General features: G+C 39.9%; 1 protein-coding gene across 1 annotated transcript; it reads right to left on the bottom strand.

Moving 5' to 3' along the window:
* Positions 1-622: 622 nt before the first annotated feature.
* On the bottom strand, positions 623-3,810 carry dnc (phosphodiesterase dunce). Its single transcript, XM_075302012.1, has 4 exons — positions 3,555-3,810; positions 1,858-3,398; positions 1,293-1,374; positions 623-709 (listed from the first exon to the last, which is right to left on the bottom strand). Exons 1-4 carry the CDS (start codon positions 3,690-3,692, stop codon positions 623-625), a joined length of 1,848 nt encoding a protein of 615 aa, XP_075158127.1. The 5' UTR covers positions 3,693-3,810.
* Between the last annotated feature and the right edge of the window lie 647 nt (positions 3,811-4,457).

The raw sequence follows: 4,457 nt of genomic DNA, 5'->3' as shown, positions 1-4,457 counted from the left end.
ATAAAATTTTGACAAAATTTTCTATAGAGTCAATAATTTTTATTTTTGTTCTCCCTCTTTCTGCCTTTTGTAGAAGTATTAGCTTTCTCTTGTGGGTACAAACTAAAAGTATTTAAAAATGCAACTCATTTTCAATTCAAGTCATAATTTATACACCCAAATAAATTTATTTATTTATTACGAGATTTACAATCATAATAAATTATGAAAATAAATATAAAAAAATAGGGGCTAACAACAAAGGTTTTTGACCCAACCCAAATAAATTGTCTCTATTAGGAGTGATAAAAAAAAAAATTATAAATAAACTTCTAAAATAAAATAATAAAACATTTTTTTATTTGGTAATTGTTGGTAAAATTGTCTTCAAATTTTTGTAAATTATTGAGATGTGGAAATTTTGGTGGCCATTGTTGAAATTTTGATTGAGATGTGGAAATTTTGGTGGCCATTGTGAGTAATAGCAACCTGAAGTTAGTTGCAATACATATCAGTACATTGTACGGTGTTACTGGTCCCCCGACCTCTTGGTGAGATGGAAAGCTTATATTGTCCCCATAATCAAGTACCGACATCAATTGCAGCCAGTGAGTTCGAAGTAGCCATAATCACAGGCACCACACTAATTGGGACAGTGTGTCTTAGCGGGCACTGCCGTTAGCCAATCAGGGGTATAGTGAGTGCAAACGTTACCGAAACTGCAATCCCACTATAACGTGATAAGGGGGTTACATTAAAGTGTCACACATTGCGTTAATTCTGCCCCTTGTGGTCCTTCGTCCTCACCCATTGGCGCTGATATGACCAGACAGACAGACCGACTTGCCCGTGCACAACGCAGTGACCCGAATTCGTGCTGGCTTAATCTTATATGCCGCCCTACATAGCCTACCCCACAGTCACTGAACCTAATTGGAAAGTGGTGACACACATTGTGTTAATTCTGCCTCTGTGGTCCTTCGCCCTGACCCATCGACGCTGATACGATCAGACAGACAGGCCGATTTTCCCGTGCACAACGCCGTGACCCGAATTCCTGTTTGTTTAATCTTATATGCCGCCCTACATAGCCTACCTCACAGTCACTGAACCTAATTGGAAAGTGGTCGTTAAGACTGAGAAATATTGTATTTCGCCTAGACCACTCATTTTATTCTCAATGAAACACTCACACTCACAAATAATTAAACCTCCTGCGTTCTCTCTGTCACTGGAAGAAATACATTTTCTGGGATGAAACCGATCCCATGAGTTATACACAAGCCTGCGAAGGAAGGAAAACCTTTCGTTACTCTTCGAATCCTATGACTAGGTCTTTTCAAACTGATATAGTTGATTTTTGGTAGAGGTTTAAGAATACTTGGTTTTGTCGAACTGTAGAGAGGATATACTTATTAGCCCTAGTAGAAGAGATATTGAAGAAACTTTCAACGATATTCTTAATGTCATTTCGCATTTAATGCCTTGGAAAATATTGCGCATAACACTAAGGCTATGCTCTTTAAGGCCATCTATTGTATGATAGCATCCTGTAACCATGACCTCATATTAGGTGCAGCAAACATCAAGGATTTAACTCTAGGTTGCCTATCCAAAATCAAACGTAATCACAAAGATAGAACAAGATTCGTAATAGTGTCACACAAATTGACACTTTCATAAATTATATGTAATTTTTCCTTATCTTAATGAACTTCACCTATTAACTAATGAAAAATTTCGTACTATTAATGAACACGTTCATTGTTTTAATGAAAATGCTACGTAATGACAACGAACTATACACTAATTCACCAAAATTCCTATAAATCTTAGATCGAAGAAATAAAAAAAAAAACAATATTCCTTTCTACTTACCGAACATTGGCCAAGGTGTGCCGACGATTTTTCAAGTATCTGCTATGATACTTCTGCAGATCGCCTATGGATCCTTGTTCCGCTTGCATTTTGCTGGCAGGTAATAGTTGTGAACTATTCGATTGAGGTGCCCCTAAGGCCGATACCGAGGACGATGCTAAACGTGAATGGGCTGCAGTGGCACTGACTGTAGCAGCACTGCTGCTATTATTCGAGGTAAGGGTTTCACTTGAATTGTTGGCACCACAACTAGTGGCCCCCGCTATACCACTGGGGGCAAGGACAATGCGAGACCAACCGGATTTATGTTGTTTGCGGAATTTATGCTTAATTCGGGGCGATGGTGTGGAAGTGGTAAAGTCTTGGGCTGTACAACCTGTGTTGGACGATGTGGTGACGGCGTTAGCTGACAGAGATGTACAACTTTCACTGCTGCCACTAGGATTGGCGGTATATGGAGACAGTTGATCAATTAACGATTGCTGTTGTTGTTGTTGGTGCTGGGATTGGCGTTTTGCGGTGGTTTCACTGGAGTCGTCAGGTTGGACGCTATGTTGGCGATTGAGTTGATGTTCAGACTCTTCTTCCTCTTTGATGTGAGGCAATGGCGAGGTTTGTGGCGGTGGGCAACAACAACGCGACGGTGTTGAGGTAGTGTTAGCAGTTGTTTGATTTCCCGTTCCACTTGTACCGCCGGCAATGCCTGAGGAGACGTTCGATGCAACTGCGTTTGGCCCAACAATACTGCCTTGATTGCTGTTGGTGTTTGTGGTATTCGGTGGTGTGGTTGGTGATGATTGTGTGGAAATGGCCGTTGGCCCAGCCGCTGTGGCCACGGACAACAATGATGTTGTGGTCGAGAGCAATGAGCTGGCCGATGCCGAACCTGCCCCACCAGCCACTGCTGTCTGTAGAGCTACGGCCGCAGCTGTAGGTGATATACTGGTATCGCTTAAGGTTTCCGGTTCCGCTTTGCGTGGCAATATACCGGAAGCCAAGGTGGCGGCTGCTATATCAACAGCACTATAATTTTGATCCAACTCCTCAACGTCGTTGATTAGGGTCTTTAGTGAAATGGGTGTGGTCGCCGATGTGGCTATGGTATCGGCCAAGGAGTGTTTCTTGACGGTGGCTATCAAGGATTCGTTACCGTCTGCCAAATCCAATGATGATTTACCCGATCGTTTGCGTTTCACTGAACTATTGTCCACGGCAGCTGTGGCAGCCGTTTGCACAGGGGTATGTGGTGGACTTGTGGCGGGGGCTGCTGAGCTGCTGCCCCCGCGACAAGGAAGACAACAGCGAAACACTGTGCTACTGAAACACTTGAATGTTTTTGACTTACGTCGCTTGTGGTGGCATGAATTGTTCGTAGATGACGATGAGATACAGCTACCGTTGCCGAAGCTGCTACGTTGATTATGATGATGATGTTGATTACTGGGCGTCGTATTGTTGCCGCTGTTATTGCCACCTGGACCAATGCTACGACAACTGCCACTATTATTGCTGCTGAGTATGCTAAGGGTGCCACTAAGGCGCTATAAGAAAGAAAGATTTTTTTTTAAACAAAATAAATATATAAAACAAAAAAAAAAAAAATTTAATTTTATTCAGAGAGTAGTTGCAGAGAGTAGTTGTTGTTGTTTAGTGTTTTTTTTTTTGTAATCTCTTTTATTATCTGTAGAAATTTTAACCTTTCCAAATCCTCCCATTTGCCCTTTGCCACTGCAATCATGATACTGCTGTTGCTGTTGTTGTTGTTGCTGTTGCTGTTCATATTTCTGTGCCGTCGTTTTTAATTGTTTTTGTGATGTGAATTTTGACAAACGCATGGCCCATTAATTATATTTCTATTTAGCGTCTTGAAAACATTCACTTTGATGATATTGGCAACGCGATCTTATATTCAATAGAAACCGTTAAGCGTATTGCATATTTTTAGGCGCCTTGTGTGAATTTTGATGTGCAAAGTTTTTATCTGTAATGAGACGACAGGATAAATATTCAATTAGATAATGTTATTAGAAAGGTATAAAAGAAATGGAAATTTTATTTTAAGTATGAAAAATCGAAAAACATTGACAGAACACTGAAAAAGTTTCGTTATATTAACAAATTGAGCCAATGGCTTTGGTGTAGGTCAACCGAGATACAGTGGTTCCAAATCGTTTTTGTGGGAAATAATTCTATAACTTTTAAATGAATAAAGATATCAAAATGAATTTTGTCTTTTTTTGTGAAAGCTGAGGTATTTGAGGTGTTTGATGTTTTTTTTTTTTTTGTTTGCGAAAACGGCATTTACTTGCAAATTCCAGAGTACGTAGAGGGTGTTAATGTGGTGAAAATATCTCATTTTTATTGATATCTGGTCGAGGAGGAGGGGTACTTCTACCATTCCCTACTTTCCGATTTGCTTGAAATTTTCAAGAAAGAAGGTCTAGACAAAGGTCCTCCCTTTGCCTGACTTTTTTTTCTAAAGTACAGTCAAAAATCTTCTCCAATTTACCTGAAATTAATATCTTGCCCAGGCTTTTGAAAATTGTACCTATTTGTTTCAAATCCTTTATCAAAATTTTATTTCTATAGAAAATTTTCTA

The sequence above is a fragment of the Haematobia irritans genome, chromosome 3 (genome assembly GCF_050003625.1).
Source record: "Haematobia irritans isolate KBUSLIRL chromosome 3, ASM5000362v1, whole genome shotgun sequence".
NCBI classification, from domain to species: domain Eukaryota; kingdom Metazoa; phylum Arthropoda; class Insecta; order Diptera; family Muscidae; genus Haematobia; species Haematobia irritans.
The sequence above is the reverse complement of the archived record's forward strand: the minus strand, read 5'-3'. Positions and strand labels throughout refer to the sequence as shown.